The 15,854-nt window shown below is 38.1% G+C and overlaps 1 protein-coding gene across 2 annotated transcripts; it reads right to left on the bottom strand.

Annotated features, from left to right (window-relative positions):
- Positions 1–1,200: 1,200 nt before the first annotated feature.
- Positions 1,201–15,729, bottom strand: LOC135112676 (centrosomal protein of 290 kDa-like). Of its 2 annotated transcripts, none has more exons than XM_064027323.1 (25): positions 15,593–15,729; positions 15,287–15,407; positions 14,608–14,712; positions 14,180–14,335; positions 13,496–13,591; positions 13,084–13,219; positions 12,618–12,754; positions 12,171–12,293; positions 11,552–11,664; positions 11,180–11,312; positions 10,688–10,878; positions 9,937–10,081; positions 9,346–9,430; positions 8,740–8,890; positions 8,218–8,464; positions 7,913–8,020; positions 7,269–7,427; positions 6,946–7,092; positions 6,359–6,526; positions 5,947–6,105; positions 5,616–5,721; positions 5,295–5,476; positions 4,959–5,124; positions 4,381–4,591; positions 1,201–4,121 (listed from the first exon to the last, which is right to left on the bottom strand). In XM_064027323.1, exons 2-25 carry the CDS (start codon positions 15,368–15,370, stop codon positions 1,352–1,354), a joined length of 6,078 nt encoding a protein of 2,025 aa, XP_063883393.1. In that variant the 5' UTR covers positions 15,371–15,407; positions 15,593–15,729; the 3' UTR covers positions 1,201–1,351. The 2 variants fall into 2 exon arrangements, with proteins under 2 accessions (XP_063883393.1, XP_063883394.1); XM_064027324.1 differs by having other exon boundaries at positions 15,287–15,381.
- Between the last annotated feature and the right edge of the window lie 125 nt (positions 15,730–15,854).

Below are 15,854 nucleotides of genomic sequence, written 5' to 3'. Positions count from 1 at the left end.
AATAAATAAATAAATAAATAATAATAATAATAATAATAATAACAATAATAATAATAATAATAATAATAATAATAATAATAATAATAATAATAATAATAATAATAATAATAATAATAACAATGACAAAAGAGTGACATTACTTGTCAAAATTCTAATGCTAATATATCTAATATATATATATATATATATATATATATATATATATATATATATATATATATATATATATATATATATATATATATATATATATATATATACATTTTTTTTTTTTTTCAGCAAATTCATTTCCCCATGTGTAAATGCACAGTAAAGTGTATTTTCAACAAGGTATCACAAACAAGGCATTACTTGTTTGTTATACACAGCGAAAGAAAAATAAATAAATAGATAGATACATAGATAAATAGATAAATATACAAACAAACGACAAAATATGAATAAATGAACTATCTTAATTTTTAAAAATCCATTACTATTATTATACTCGAGATGGTTTATCGGGAATGGTGATGAAAGGGGAATGTTGACGTGACGGGGTGACGGGAAAACAGAAAGGAGAAGAGGTTCTGACAGAAATACAGTTGTTCAACTTAGAAGTCACATATTATCCTCAATGAGTATATTTTCCCATCCCTCCTCTTCTCCTCTTGTTGCTTCCCTTCTATACTCTCCTCCCTCTCTTCCTCTTCCTCTGCTCCTCGACCCTCTCCTCTTCCACCTGACGGCCCCCTCCTTCCCGCCGCTAGCTAAATGATGGGAATATGTTGCCATTATGACATCAACCTCCTTCCTCATTACGAGAGAGAGAGAGAGAGAGAGAGAGAGAGAGAGAGAGAGAGAGAGAGAGAGAGAGAGAGAGAGAGAGAGAGAGAGAGAGAGAGAGTTGTGATGGTTTGTTATAGGAAGAAGATAAAAAAAAATGACAAGAGAAATGAGGAGTACAAAAGGATGAGGAGGAGGAGGAGGAGGAGGAGGAGGAGGAGGAGGAGGTGTAGTAAGATATGTAAGCATTAGGGGTTTGGTAAGAGATGGTATGAAGGTATACAGTCATACAAATTTATATTCATACTATACCTACATAAGAAGGAAACATACATAATAGAAGAAATGAGAGAATTAATGCAACTCTTACCATTTCAATAACAGGCAGTATACAACTACTAAACACGCACCCTAGTGACAGAAGAAAACACAAAACAAGGAACTTCAATTTCATTACTGAAACACATACAAAAATAGTAATTAATCCAACTTTTTTTTATCACCACATTTTTCACACACGAGGATAATACAATAATAGAATAGTAGTCTGCAAACACCGCTCCAACCCTTTACACCCTCCATGCCACTAACCATTGTTTTGGAGTTTGTCGAGCTGCCTCTGTAGTCTGGTCACTGTCAGTCTGGCCTGCCGCAACTCATGAACCAGCCGTGCAGAGGGGGTGTCTTCAGATATGCCCTCCAACAACGTCAATTTTTGCAGCAGTGTTTCCTTCTCCCTCAGCAGAGCCTCCTCCCGTGCTGCAGCCTCCTGTACCACGCCCTTCACATGTGACAGAAGTCTGGATTTCTGGCGCAGCTGTTCCTCCAGGGTGGTGATGCGTGACTCATACTCCAAGACCACAGCTGCCCCTGTTTTGCGTCGACCAGATGGGCTTTTCTTTTCTGTCAAGAGTCTTTCCTCCTCTTCCTCCTCTTTCTGCTGCAGACGGTATCTTAGTGCAGCAACTTCCTCCACAGCATCATGCAGCCTTGACTCTAAGCTGTGCTTCTCTTCTAATGCCTTTTTCAGCTGTAGTCTAAACTTAATTTCATTTTCATCCTGTTCTGATTGTAATGCATGGGAAACTGAAGGAGTATGATCTTCCTTCTCAATGCCTCCAGCTATTTTTTTTGCTGGTGTTCTCTCAGGGGATGGGCTGATCCTGGCTTGCCTGATGGGTTGCCTGCGGGGGCCTGGGGACGGCTGGGTTGGATTTGCACTTCCCATTTCCACAGAGTCGAGGGTTTTCAGGCAGACACGACACAGCTTCTCTGTTGATGATTTACTTAGATTGTTCAATTTATGTTGAAGAGAAAGTTTTTCTTTTTCAACCCTACTCAGAAGTTCTCTGCTGGTGGTGAGTTTCTTTACATTATCTTCAAGAGCAGTTTCTAGTTCTTTAATTCGAGCTTTCAATTTGTCGATTGCAGCCTTTACTTTCTTCCTCTCCTCCCATCTCACCACCTGCTCATGGCTCCTGGCCTTGCGAGCCTCATTCTCCTGGACCTCCTCAGTGCCTTCCATCTTCTCAAGTTTTCCCTGCAGGTTCTCGATGACTCGTGCTACTGCTGCAGCAGACCTCCCTTCCATGTCTTCCAGTCGCTGCTTTAGACTGCTGTTTGCATTCTTTTGCTGGAGCATGAGTCTTTCTATTTTCAGCTTTTCTGTTGTAAGTGTTTTAACTTTTTGATTTAAATCTCCTATTTCTGCACTGCTTTTCTCCTTCATTTCTCTCACGGAGAGGCTCTGCTCATTGAAGTTCTTTTGTAGTTCATCTCTCTCAGCTGAAACCTTCTCAAGTTCTGCTTTAAAAGATTCAGTCAGTCTGTTGGTAACCTGAGATACTTCCTTTTCAATATTCACTGGGTCTGCCTCCTGCTGCTTAGCTTCTTCTTGTGATATACTTTCCTTCATATCATTAACAGCAATAGTAAGCTTGGCCACCTGTTTCTCTTTCTCAATAAGCTGATCCCTCAACTTCTCCACCAGTGTTCTCATGATGGCTGAAGGTGTACGACTGGCTGAAGTTTTTAATGTACTTATCTCATTTTGCATCTGATCCCTCTCTGCACGCAGCTTGTGTATCTCACCTGACAGTCTTTCCACCTCCCTTTGGTGCTGTTGTATTCGTACTTGACTGGAAACCTCCATGTGGTCCTTCTCCTCTGCGTGCTCACGTCGAGAAATTGCCAAGTCACGTTCCAATTCCATTACCTTCTTTTCTGAGGCATTCAACTGATTTCTGGATTCTTTTAGCTGCTTTTCAACCATTTTCATAGTTTCTTCTAAATTCTGGATCTGGATTGTCTGTGCCTGTTTCAAAGATGAGGAAGAAAAGTCATGGGTTGGAATGCTATCAATTTGCGACTGAAGTTCACGCACCTTGGCTTGTGTCTCATCACGTTTCTGAGTCATATGGTAAAGTTCATCCTTATATTTAGCAATAAGGACTTGTCTCTCCTCATGCTCTCTGGCAAGCAGGTTCTGGTAATGAGTGATGGTGTTCTGGCTCAGACAGAGGCGCTCCTTCAGCCCCTCCATGACCACTTTCACACTCTCGTCATCAGGCTGGACTACAGTGGGTTCTGTTGTGTCTCTGGAATGTTCATTTTCCTTGGAATGGCTGGTGGACTCTTTTGTGGCCTTACCCAGTTGTCGTAATTCATTGATAATTTTGTCTCTAGCAATAACTTCTATTTCTTTTTCTCTGAGTTCTTTCTGAATTTTACTGTTTTCATTTTTCAGTTTCTCTGTCTCTTTATCTGCTATTTCCAATAATGTTACTTTGTTCCTCAAGCAATCTAATGTTTCTTCGAGCTGCTTTGACAGTGGCAGTGACGTGTCAGGAACATCAAGAAATGTTAGAGTCTTTCTATTGATTACTGCTTCCTTATGTCTCTTCTCATGCTTTGCTAGGGCTTCATTCAGCTCAGCCTCTCTTTCATCACACACCAATTGTTCATCCATCCACATCTTTTCCAAATTAATTAATTGTGTTTGCAACTCACTTATCCTCTGTTCTTTTTTCCCTAACAGTTTAAGATGGAGACTCTCATTTGACTCAAATGCTTGCACCTTTTCTTCAAGTTCAACATTCCTCAGTCTGGCTTCCTCTAGTTTGATGCACCAACCAGACACATGACCAGAGGGTTTGGAGGATGACAGGGCTGTTTTGAGGTCATCCAGAGCCTCCTGTTTTATCTTGAGTTGTCTAAGAGTAATGTGAGATTCCATCCTGTCATGCTGGGCACTGCGAAGGGCTTCCTGGAGACTGTTTCTCTCTTGCCTCATTGTCTCCAGCATGTCAGCCAACTGTTCTTGCTGTGACAGAGGCACAGCACCTGCATACTGTTGCCTGCACCAAACAAATAAAAAAATGACAAGTATATTATTGGAATATCAAGGTAATTATGCACTTTGTTTTTAAAGAATCATCTCCACAATAAATTAATAATTTCAGAATTTTCAAAACATCCTCATGAAGACATAACATTGTAAGCTCCACTACAACACATAAAGAACATCCTGAATTGTCTCATGACCATTCTTCAAAGCATTACATAATGCACAGACAGTTGACAAACTGCCAAAAAATAGAGCAGCACAGTACTCACCTGAGGTCTCTAATGATGAGGTGGAGGCGAGTGGCCCTGGCCCGGCTGGTGTCAGTGGAAGTCTCAAGCAGACGCTCTCTGTCCCTCACCTGCTGCGCCAAATGGAACACCTCAGCACTTTGCTTCTCCTCCACAAGTTTCAGTTCTTCTACTTGATGAATTAACTCCAGGTTCTTGACTTTCAGAAAAGTTATCTCTTGATGAAGATAATCTGGAATGAGGGAGTTAGGTACTAAGATCTCATTCTCATCAGTAAAATAGAATAATTGCATTTGCTTTAATATAAGTTAAACCAATCTACATAATTAGTCCCCTGAGTGGTAGGGAGAATGACCTAGTCACACAACCTGTGGTCATTTTGGAGAAATATTGCCACTATTCCTTGTAACTTGAAGAAATGGAACAAGAGGACTGAGAACCTCTTTCGCTATAATTTCATTCACATAATGAAATAAACATGATGTCTTGTCTGGGTCACCCTCACTCTAAGGACAATCTCAGCTGGTATAACAATCTAACTCTTATCAAGAAGAAAATAAATAACCGCAAGTGTACATAAAAATTTAACTGCATCTTACGTATTTTAGAGCGTTCATCACTGATGGCAGCCAGATCCTGAGTCTCCTGTCTGAGTTGGTCCAATTCGGTCTGACTGATGGACTCAAGCAGTTGTCTCTGCTTCATCTGCATGTCCATCACATCCAGTGCTGCCTTGAGGTGCTGCACGCTGGAGGACAGCTGGACCTGGTCAAGCAATGATGTTACTTTAAGATAGAAATTTGTCACATGTGATTTTCCATTCAGCAGATCATTCTATCAAAATGTACATGCCACATGTAAAGAATGCTGTCTGTTATAAAATAATAATCAGTACCATTTCTGGTGACATTCATTACAAAAACCAAAACACACACTTTTTCATTGGTGAGATCTCCCACTTTCTTCATGACACTCTCATACTCCTGGGGCAGAATAGCACCTTGGAGGCTGTGCCGCAACTCAGCCTCAGTGGTCTGCAGGCTGAGATTCATCTTGGAAGTGGCAGCAAGTGAGTTCTCTAGCTCCTGCACCCTCCTGTGTAACTCCTCACACTCTCCTGCAAATCCAACATGTTAGGTGGAAAAAAAAGAGCAAAGTATACATGTACATGTGGAGGAGAAGGAAAAATAATATTACCAAAGTCTTGAGTTTCATAATGCTGGAGATCACAACAAGAAATAGGCCAGTTTTCTTACTTTTAATGCTCTGGTACATGACTGCTGCATGCTCAGCCTTCTGCTTCTCTGCCAGTTCACGCAGTTCCACAGCTGCCAGCTGCTTTGAAAGCAGAGCAATCTGTGGCTGGAAGGATGCACTACAATAAAACTGGAGCCATTTTTTTGTTTAGACATGTGAATAAGTCTGCTGATTCTAAAATTGTATATTAGAAACTGTTTTAAGTTGTCTTCTTAGACTGTAAGGAACAGAAGCTTAGCTACAGTTGTTCTCCACCCAAAAGAGAGAGCAGAAATAAGGTAATAAAGCAACAAGATTACATCATGTTCCAGGTGGTTCCAGAGATGTTACCTGGACTGGTGTGGCACTGCCTCCCACCAGGTTGAGAGAGGCCTGGAGGGAGTGAACCTTCTCTCTGGCACTCTGCAGCTGCTGGCATAACTGTTCCCGTTCATGTAGTAGTTCTTGTTTCTCAGCCTCAAGCTCCTGCCCTTGAGTTTTTTCCTGCATCTTGAGGTGAGGAAAAAAGAAACTCCATTTGAGATTTATTCACATAGTTAACCTTTTTTTTCTTTTAGCTCTATCATTCTTTGATTATTCTTCTTTGTGTATTGAATATAAGCCCTCATTCCTCCCAAGCAAACTATCATTATTCTTGTCTTTACTAATTCCTGTACTTGTGAATTCAGTGCCTCTACAAAATTCTGAACAAGTTGACACCAGACCACAGTAAAGAAAATCAAACATACAGCTTAGTGCATACCATGTGGCTTTGTGCCTGAAGAAGGGAGCGGTATTTGGCTGTGGTGGCAGCCAACTGAGCACAGGTCTGGTCAGCTGCTGTCCTTGGAACACACTGACTCAATTCATTCTCAAGCTGGTAGATACGATGCTTCAAAATCCCTTGTTCTTTCTCACCTGCATGCTTAAGCTTTATTTGTGCAAGGAAAGAAAACTTCAATGTATCAAAATGTTCATGTAAACCAAAAATGAATGATTCATCTTGAAGCACCAAAACAGTTGTTCTGTTCCCTATAGAAAACCATAATAATGAGTGGGCAGCAGTACTACATACTTTAACTCATTAACATATGCAATAATGCCTGGAAATATGAAAACTAGAATTGTCTGCTTCTTTATATAACATGAACAACATTATTGAATTGTCATGCTGAAATTACTTTACTCTTGTCCTTACAAAAATATCCCTTGAAGTAACAGTGAATATATACAATCATGCAATTCAAATTCCATTAGTCAGCCTACTGAAATGTTGTTACCATAAGCACATTATGAGATGATTATGATGAATGACTGAGCTGAGACAACACCAGACTTGAGGCCACATACCTTCTGTACTTGAAGAAGACTCTGCTGGAGAGTCTCTAGTCGTTCCTTCAGTTGCTGGTGCAGCGAGGAAATGTCCTTCTCCTGGTTAGCACTGAGACGCTTTGCTATCTCTAAATCATATCTAAGCTCAGCAAGTTTTCTTCCCAGCTACAAATATGAAGAGGATGATGCTAAGTAACACAGCAAGTGACGATGAACTGGCATCAGTTTGACAATGTGAAAAGAAAGGATGCAAATGACAGTCTGAAAAGTATATTTAACAGAACATTCCTAAATCAAGCTAAAGACAACAGGATTAAAAAGCTCATCTGCTCAAATCTCACCTTGGCATCAGCACCTGGCTGGCAGGAGGCAAGAGTGTCAATTGCAGCCTGCAGCTCCTCCCTCTGGGCATTCAGGGCACCCACTTCACCCTCCAGATCATCCATGGTCTTTTCCAGTCTATCTTTCTCTGTTTGCCATTGCTCCTGCTCCCTGGCTAACTGCAAAATAAATCAGGAGTTCAGTATATAATAGAGATGCATTACCAAACCTCAGTGTAATGTGCCATGTACCTAAAGAAAAGGAAGTCAAAAGTACATTTGGACAAGTACAAAAATTTTTCAGATACTTTTCAAATCCTTATAAATCTTACATTTTAACATATGAATATTCTGAGAGGGAAACTGAAGGTGAATAGTGAGGAGAGTATGGTGATGGTTTCTAAGAGAAAGTGTGTGTGTGACTTTAAAGAATTCAATAGGATAAGTATGTCATCAGTGGAAAAGTCTCAGATACTGAGAGAAAAATTGGAAAATGTTAGATTTTAAGTATTTGGGGCCAATATTATGTACACATGGCTTGATAGATGACAAAATAAGAAAGAGCTCAGTAAGATAGGTGTATCATAGGATCACTTCCAAAGATTATGGAAGGGAGACATTTCTTCATGTCTAACAATCATGAAGTACATGTTTCAGCAACTTACCAGCATATTGAGATCTGACACTTGCACTCTCAAATCCTCAAACTGTGTAGTGTAGATACCGACTGTCTTCTCTCTTTCACTGATTTCTTCTTCTCTCTTGCTGCATTCCTGGGTGAAAGATACATGATGAAAAGTCAGTCCACTAAATACATTATAAAGCACACAACAATTAAAACTATAAAGTTAAAATTATATAATAGAAATTACTTTGGGCCACTAAGAAAACAAAACAAAAAAATATTAGGTAGTACTAAACTGATTTTCTAAATTTAAAACATAAAAAATAGAGGAAAATAACTGATTACCTGCATTAAATAATTGACTTGGCTTTTGAGTTTAGCAATAATCTCTTCTGTTGACGGCGGAAGGTCACCCAGGGCCTTGATCAGCTGGTCCAAGGCAGCCGTGGGAGACCTGCTGGCTGGCTCTGGCATGGGATGTGGGTAAACTCCTTCTGGGGAACTCCTTGGTGTCTCTTCTTTTTCTGGAGGTTTCTTCCTCATCAACTCATTTTGAATCACTCTCTCTAGTGAAGCCTTTTCACCTTCAAGCCTGAAGGAAATTAAATCTTTAAGGAAAGGTACCAGTTACTTGGTACACAACACAACATGTTATCCCTACCACAACCTTGTTAGGTCTGGGGAACTTTCAGTGTTCTTTAAAGTGTATCCATTTTCCTTGTGTATTGGAGGAGGTAACTTAAAGAAACAGAGCGAGAGGACTGCAATCTTCTCCTCTATACAATTTTTCTTATCATGATTCAAGGTATTCTGTAAAGTTGTAATGTAAATAAGGAAAAGATACAAAAAGGAAAATACAATCCTCACCTCAGACACTTTGCCTGCAGTGCCTCCAGTTGTGCCTGTGTGTCATGGTCAGTGTAATCCTCCCGGCGCTGGTGAAGAAGTTGACTCACAGCATCACTAAGATGGGTGATCTGGCCCTCAAGAGACTGTAGCTGCTTTCCCGATGATGCCTCTGCAGAAAAGGTGGTATGGCACACTCCAAACACAATGAATAAAATTGTCTTATTGTAATGCTACTCCACAACTTTTCCCTCCTACACTACAAGAAGCTTGAGAAACAGGAAAGAGCTACTGCAAGATGGATAATGGCTGATCCTATTTTGGTAATTTCACAGCATAATATAACATGAATTTGTTCTTTATTCAAGATATCATATACAAGTTTGTCCTTCATTTAGTAAGCACCTCACAATCTGACACCTAAGCCAACTTATATACTGTATACTAGATAATATAGTTTATAAAATAATACATTTAATCAGTAGTCTGGTCTGATGTTAGCTTTTATTATATTCCTTCCTAATATGGTTAAATAAAATTTAAAAAATGTATCACTATATTCTTTTTAGAAAACTACTTTAATAACTGCAAAAACATTAAATAATGTGAATTTTCACTGTGACTGACCAGGTCTAGCTGCTCTGGGAACCTCTATTGTGGTAAGCTGCAGGGAACTCTTGGTGTTGGAAAGCTCTCGGGTCATTTCATAAATCTGAAAAATTTGACTATGCTTTACTAATATAATCACCACAATGTTATGGGTGAGAAAACAAGACTATGCCATTGCACTTACAATTCAAAATTACTAATAATTAGTAATGACAACTGATATCTTCCTAGGGTTCATATAAACAGGAAAAACAAAACTGAATAATAAAGTTTTAAACAAAACAGAAAATAAACCAAAGAAGAAAGATACCTGAATCACAACTGAAATCATATAAAATAACCTCTTTTCTTATACAGCAAGTAACTGAAGAATAGCACATTGTACATAACTTTCAAATTCAATTTTTTCCTCTCTCACTGATTACTTTATTCTTGCATGGATTGATGTAGTCATATTTTCACCAATGACTCCAAACACAATGATCCTTTTTGACCTCTCTTTAGGGACTCACACTTTTGGTGGGTCTCTTTTTCAAACATTTGTTGCCCTAAGCCAGTGTCCCTCTTACATTGAAAAAAAAAAAAAAAAAAAAACAACAATGGACTAACCTTTGTACGCAGAGTGACCTTCTCATCCTGCAGTTTGTTGACCTGGCTGGTGAGGCGCTCTATGATGCTCTTGCTCTCCTGCCAGTGAGTCTTCTTCACTCCTGGTAGGTCAATGTCTTCACGGGGCTCAAGGTTCAACTGTTCCCTGTGTAAAGACTTGCTTTCTTAGTACACTACAGTATTATGATTATGGTTAACACATTACATCACTTCTCATAATTTTGGATAATCCTTTTGACTCTACTCTTTTGAGGAATTGCACCTCTTGTGGGTCTTTTTCTTTCAAACTTCTGTTGCCTTTGATCAGAGCCCCTCTTACAAAGAAAGAACAAAAAATTAGCATGACTAGATTAGATTAGATATGTATAAGTAAAACATATGTACAGCATTCATGAAGTTAGATAATCTATGCCATTTTATGAATTTTCTCCTCTTTGGAGATGCTAACTCCATCCAGGAGCCTGTTTCTGTTAGTTCCCCTTCCAATGACTTGAACTGTTTCAAGAAAGGAATATCAAGACATCTTAAGAACTAAACTGGCATTCAATTTGGAAATCTTTTCCTATCATTCTTTTCATTGTGGCAACTAAGCAGGTTTTTTTCTCCTACATTTTATCCCCTTGGCTATACTCTTTCACACATAAAAAAATAATAAATAAATGAAAAATACATCCAGAGAACATTGTTTTAAAATAATATACTTATATTGAGATGCAGACATAAGCAGATGACTATGAAAGCAAATCCCCACCTGAGCTGGTAATTTTCATCCAGCACATCATTGATGTTGATCTGCAAGGAGTTGACAAGACCTGTCAACTGGGTGAGTTGGGTGTCTCTCATCCGTACTTGACTTCGCACCTCCTTCAGCTCCCGCACTGCATCTGCCAAGGAGAATTCTCCAGCAAGGTGGGACTGCAGCTCACCAATTACTGTTGACAGCTGGAATATAAACAGAAAGATTATTATCTACCATGCTAATGTCTGTTGACTCCTGAACTAAGTTCACATTTTTTGTCTTGCCCAAGTAGTTAAAAGTCATTATTGTCCCATTTCCTGGAGGTTTTCTCAGTCACTCCTTAAATTAACAGCATCTCTATGAATTTAATTTGTATCTTTATTGTAAGAGATGAACAGAGCATGGCAAACAGATACATATTACTCAACACTCTGAACAAAACAGCATATCTCAACACTCCGAACAAAACAGCATATCATCACTGTCATGCACAGAATAACTCACATCTTGTGCATGGAGCTGAGCATCTTCCTCAGCAGCCAGCAGCTGTGTACGCATCTGTTGCAGCTGTTTCCGGGCATCACTCAGCTCACCACGCAGCTGGGTTATGATGCCACTCTCTACACTGGCTGCTGGACTGAAATTCAGCTAAATTAATTGCTATACATACATCCTTTCCTCTCTCATGTGAAAAACTGGTTATTTTCTGTTGTCTATCTGCTTTACTAAGTGTCTAACAATGGTACAATGCTATTTGCTTTTCTGGATGAATAATCTCCTTTTTACATCTGTTGGTTGACCTAAATTTTCATCTACCACTGTATTCTTCATATTTTAGTGCTTTATCAATGTTTTGTTTCACATTTAACTACTCACACTTTGGCTTTCTTCAACTGGGCAATGACATGTGCACTGTTGTCCATCTCCTTGGTTGCTTCCTTCAGTTGTTGGCTCAAATGACTCACTTCTTCCCCCCTCTCCTTCAGTTCCTGTGTATGTATCATACTCCTCACTTGTAGTAATTATGAAGAGTCTACTAAATAATATATATGTTGGCACTTATAGAAAATATAGGACAATATTTATATCATGAATAAATGAAAATAAACAGTTTATTTTACCTTACTGGTATATGGATGCAAATCTAATTAAGGTAAAATGTTATGCAGACTGCCTATTTGTTAAGTGGACATCATGAAGGGCATTTAATATGATATACAGAGATGAAAAAAATACCACATACAAGATACTTTCATGTTGCAATCACCAACTGCAGATTTCTGGAAGAAATAAAGCACCAGGGAAAAATGCAGAAACATTGCTGTGTAAATAGCCAGTAAATGGTCAGTGTGTGACTTGTCACCGAAGGGTACTATGGTGTAATGAGCAGCATAGCCACCTGGTAAGTGGAAGGTCCCCAGGTTAAATGCCTAGGCAGTGGCTGGTTTTGTGGTCAGATTATATAACTCCAACAGTTTTGTAAAAGGAAACTAACCTTCTCCAGCTGTAAAATTCTTACAGATTCGCCATGAATCTGGGCACCTGAGGCAAGCATGGGTCTTTGCTGCAGGTGAGCTTTCACATTCTGCAACTCTTCCTCTCTTTGTCTCACCACAACCTACAATGATTATAAGAACAAGAATGAGTATGACTGCAAAATATGGGTGCAATGAGACTTATAAAAGAAACTATAGACAGTATGTTATATGTAGGTCCAATACACACATATAAACACACACTGGAAATATCTGAATGCAAAGATGGTCCATGCAAGGAATACTCATGACTGTAAGCAAAAGTTGAATACTAGTAAATATGGACATAAGATAGTACAAGCATAGCTTACAATTAATAAAAAAAAATTAAAAAAAGATATGTACAAATATATACAAAGAGATAAGCAAATCAATTAAAGTAAAATTCTACTTATAAATGACTGTACCTCTAGCTGATCCACTCTGGCATCAACAGCAGCACTCAACTCATCATATCGGTGCTGGACACGAGCCTTTTCACCAGACAGCTCCTCCACATGGCTGCGAACACCCTCTAGCTCCCCCTGGGCTGTGATGAGCCTCTCTGGGAACAACAAATATATGTGCATAATTCTACACAAAAATATTACTCTATCTCACTGATTACATTTTTCATCTTAATATATCATCCAAAACAATTTTATCCCATCTCTTCCTTTCTTTACAGGTAAGAATAAGATATAGGATATTTACAAGGAAAAGAATGCATTAAAGTTAGAATGAAAAAGCATGTTCAAATGGGAGATCACTGATGAAATAAGATAACAAAGTAATAGTAAAGAGCACAGCAGCCTACACACATTATGTCTCAGCATCAATGTTTTATCAACTGCTGAATACTATAAATACATTATTGCTTGTCTAATCACACACCCTGTACATGTTTGTGTGATTCCTTGAGCTGCAGGTAGTCTGAGGTGAGGGTGGAGATTTCCTTGGTTGCCTCAGCCAGACGCTCCTCCAGCTGAACCACTGATGCTCGTAGAGTTGCTCTCTCCTCCTCACATGCCTGCAGGTTCAGATGTTAGTTAGTGATATGTAAATACTGGACCTCTTATTAACATTTTTCCAAATTGCACTATTCAAGAGCTAATATATACATGTTCATTAAAAAGTGTATTACTTAATAAGACTTCTGAAAAATCACAGTTGGAAACTCTGATAGTGAGGAGTTATAGTGTAAATAATCAGAAATTAAGTATTCCACTCTAAGTGTAACAAAATCCCTGAGCAGAGTACATTTATAAGATAGAAAATTAGCTAGTAAAATTGTCTCTGCACACACTTGTAGATCATCCATGAATTGCTGTATTTCAGTGTTCTTCTGTCTAAGTGACTCTTCCATTTCTTTCTTCTTTAGTCGCCAGCTGGATGACCAGTCCTGTGGAAAGATTGTTTCTTAAGCTTACTGTGCTATTATATATATATATATATATATATATATATATATATATATATATATATATATATATATATATATATATATATATATATATATATATATATATATATATATATATATATATATATATATATATATATATATATATCACATCACAATCCTTATCTCTGCTCTCTACAGTACTCTCTCCTCGCTCCAAACCTCTTCATATCGCTCCATATATATTATATATCATATTCACCTCGCTCCAAACTCTCTTATATTGTCTTGCTTCTCGTAAATTTGCTTTCAAAATTAGATTATCTTTTCCTTTGTCTCCTCACTTTTCATCTTATATATATATATATATATATATATATATATATATATATATATATATATATATATATATATATATATATATATATATATATATATATATATATATATATATATATATATATATATATATATATATATATATATATATATATATATATATATATATATATATATATATATATATATATATATATATATATATATATATATATACCTTAGCTGAGTATAAACTATTTGTTCACTTACATATGCAATATGATCATCTTCCTTTCCTACAGCTGCTCCATTCTGAATCAAATTTTGCAGGCGCTTGACCTCCTGTTCTAGCTCTCGCTCTCTCTTGGCATCCCTACGGCCAGCAGACTCTGCCAGATGGCCTAGCTCATCCTCCAGGGCTGAGGCCTGCAGATATGAAAAGGGATGTGGCAATACACTAAATAAAAGAAAGGTAAAAACAGCTATGTACAAATCTTAAACACTTATTTTTAAATAGCCTTCAATTTCATCCCATTTATTCATATGCTGTTGTGCAATGAAAATTTGCTCAAGAAAGAAGTTTCTATGATGGGTAGTATCAAAGAAAATATGTATAAAAAAAACAAAACAGTAACCTATATTTTCTTACTAAAATCCAGAAAAAGGTACCTCACCATCAATCCCTTGAGAGGCCTCACCTGTGTGTGTTTGGCCAACATCACAGCCTGGCTCAGGGTGAACAGCATCTCCAGTTTCTCTACTGTCTTGTCTCGTGTCCGCAGCCTGGTAATGCCAGCCAGAGCCTACAGATAACAGAATAAATACCCAACTTATGAAGAAGCCAGACATTGAGAAGAGGACTGCCTTAATTACTGAAACCTTAATTTGAACAAAAGAAGAATGGTAATGATTTTTGAGGGTCAAAGCTCACATGCTAATTTTACTGACCTAAAAGAAACTGCTATCATACAGAATCATGCAGCACAGCCAGTGGCAACATCATTTATCAACCCAATCTTATACTATATACATATATGGTGAGTTTACTTATATACATCTTTGTATTACAGGCTTTGGATGAAAGTTTGTAGAATGGAGATGCACCACTGATTCTTGCAAGATGGGTACTGTACACACAATAGCTAAACCCAAATATGTAATAATGACTAGATGTAAAAAAGTCACCCAAAAATTATCTTGGAATTTGAACTTTTTTTTTTTTTTTTATGGTCATGATGTCTGCGGAACTCAACTTTGTGTCTCCTGCCAGCAGCTCTACCTCTGCCAATGGCCTCCCATGGCTAATTCACTCTACCTTCTGATCAATTTCTCTCAGTATTTCCATGTCATTGTAAAAGAAGGACATTACATACTGACCTGATAGAGCTCTTCCAGCTGGGCCTCCTCCCAGTCCCCTGCCTCATCTGCCACCCCTCGAAGGTACTCCCAATCTACATGCATCTTTCAATGTCCTGATGGCGACAAAAGGCTTTCAGAACTGTCACAATAAAACCACGTAAGTTTCACAACATAGTTCACTTCTGACAGAACTCGTAGTCAGTAAGTGTACATCACTCTTTTTGTCTTAACTTATTAATATTCATTTAGAGATGAATATACCAGTAAAACGAATAATAACCATTCATCTTGATAAAAGGGTTGGTCTACCCTCCGCTTTCTTACCTTAAAACTGTTCCTTCTTGCAACTACTTCACAAGATCATTTGGAAACGTCAAATTTTCATCCATTTGACCAACAGGACAGTGTAGCATTATCACATTATTTTTTTTTTCTCTAGCCTTTAAGAATGCAGCATAAATACATCACGGATACGAATGCTCGCCTTGTATAGTCACCTGCCCAGCGTCGTAACGTTTTGTTGACAGGTGAGCAGCTTCTGGCCGCCACAGTTGTCATGGCAACGCCCACGTGTTTGTTGTTGTTG

The sequence above is a fragment of the Scylla paramamosain genome, chromosome 24 (genome assembly GCF_035594125.1).
Source record: "Scylla paramamosain isolate STU-SP2022 chromosome 24, ASM3559412v1, whole genome shotgun sequence".
Classification (NCBI taxonomy): Eukaryota; Metazoa; Arthropoda; class Malacostraca; order Decapoda; family Portunidae; genus Scylla; species Scylla paramamosain.
This window is presented reverse-complemented; position numbering and strand designations above follow the sequence as displayed.

Bases quoted from the DNA above. Each gene is read 5' to 3' on its own strand.
- LOC135112676 (XM_064027323.1), bottom strand. From the start codon at position 15,370: ATGCATGTAGATTGGGAGTACCTTCGAGGGGTGGCAGATGAGGCAGGG. The intron at 5,125-5,294 runs GTGTGTGTTTTG...TTGCTTGACCAG, and splicing joins GAGATCTCACCAATGAAAAA to GTCCAGCTGTCCTCCAGCGT. The intron at 4,122-4,380 runs GTGAGTACTGTG...TGTTTGGTGCAG, and splicing joins CTCATCATTAGAGACCTCAG to GCAACAGTATGCAGGTGCTG.